The 1,233-nt window shown below is 26.2% G+C and overlaps 1 protein-coding gene across 1 annotated transcript, besides 2 other annotated features; it reads left to right on the top strand.

Moving 5' to 3' along the window:
* Window positions 1–310: 310 nt before the first annotated feature.
* Window positions 311–366: a microsatellite.
* A 56-nt stretch (window positions 367–422) lies between these two features.
* Window positions 423–459: a sequence feature (AT_rich).
* A 45-nt stretch (window positions 460–504) lies between these two features.
* On the top strand, window positions 505–1,233 carry EDI_030670 (uncharacterized protein; the record flags this gene model as incomplete). The annotated part of the gene is made up of 2 exons (XM_001735148.1): window positions 505–597; window positions 645–1,233. Coding segments are annotated over 2 exons (682 nt in total), but the record flags the coding sequence as incomplete, so codon positions are not given.

Genomic DNA, 1,233 nt, shown 5'->3' with positions numbered 1-1,233 from the left:
TTAAGCATTTCTGCATAATAATCAACTGGTCGTTTATGTGGATAATTATTAGCATTGAAATACTTTCTTGCTTGTATAACTGATTTAATTGCTTGTTGATAAAAAACTAACTCACGTTCATAGTCATTATCGATATTTTGTACTTCAGTAACATCTTCATTTGTTAATCGTAAATTTTTTTCAAATTCTTCAGGTGTTTTGCCGTCTTCAGTAACTATTTCTTTACACATTTGGTTTAATGCCTGAACCATTTCTGGTGTATTTTCCAATTTGACAACTTCAACTTCGGTCATACAATATAATAATCAAATTTTTGTTCTTTCTTTTTTTTTTAAACCCTTTTTTCTTTTTTTCTTTTCTTGTTTTATATAACAAAATATTATTACTATGGGAATATTACTAATTATTATGGATATTTCCCGATAATTACATTAAAATAAAAAACAAAATAAATTTAATCTAAGAAAGATTCCAATAATAAATAAAATTGTCCATCCAAGACAAATGAACATACTATTGATTGTTTTTCTTTTTCAGTGTTATGGGTTATATAACTTTCTTGATAACGTTTTTTCTGTTTATAAAACTCGTTTTGAAGTTTGTTTAATCTATTATTCTTAGAAATATCATTATTCATTTTGTAGAACAGAAATAAAACTAGAGCGAGTTGTTTATCTTCATGTGTATTTGACATTCATGGATTTTACCAAACTGAAGAATATCAACCATTTCCATTATCATATCTAGAAGGACCTTATCCATTACAACACCCATATTATTGTGGAATATCATGTTTTTTGAAAAGTTATAATTCACCAATGGTACATTATTCTAGTTATCCAACACAATATGATAATGATGATATTTGTTGGTCTAAAGAACCTCCTAATGATTTTTTAAGGATTTATCCAAAACCATTATTCATTTCAATTCATCACCCAAACACAGCAGTGTTTTATCCTGGATTTCAAACAATACAATATTATAATCCACAAGACTTTGAATATTCAAGAGGAATTGAATTTGGTAAATCTACATTCTTCATATTTTATGATGTTTCAAGTTCTAATAGTAATTTTAAGGAAAAACGAAATGGAGTATCACTTCTTATTAATTCTATTAGTCCATTACAACAAGTTCGTTTAGTTATTTTTAATAATGAAGCTAGAGTATTACAAGGATTTATGGATATTACTCATAGTTCAATCTATAGAATGTCTGATAATGTTTGTC

Source organism: Entamoeba dispar, genomic scaffold (genome assembly GCF_000209125.1).
Source record: "Entamoeba dispar SAW760 scf_1105229458929 genomic scaffold, whole genome shotgun sequence".
NCBI classification, from domain to species: Eukaryota; Evosea; order Mastigamoebida; family Endamoebidae; genus Entamoeba; species Entamoeba dispar.
Note: the sequence above shows the minus strand (reverse complement) of the source record. Positions and strands in the feature narration are given on the sequence as shown.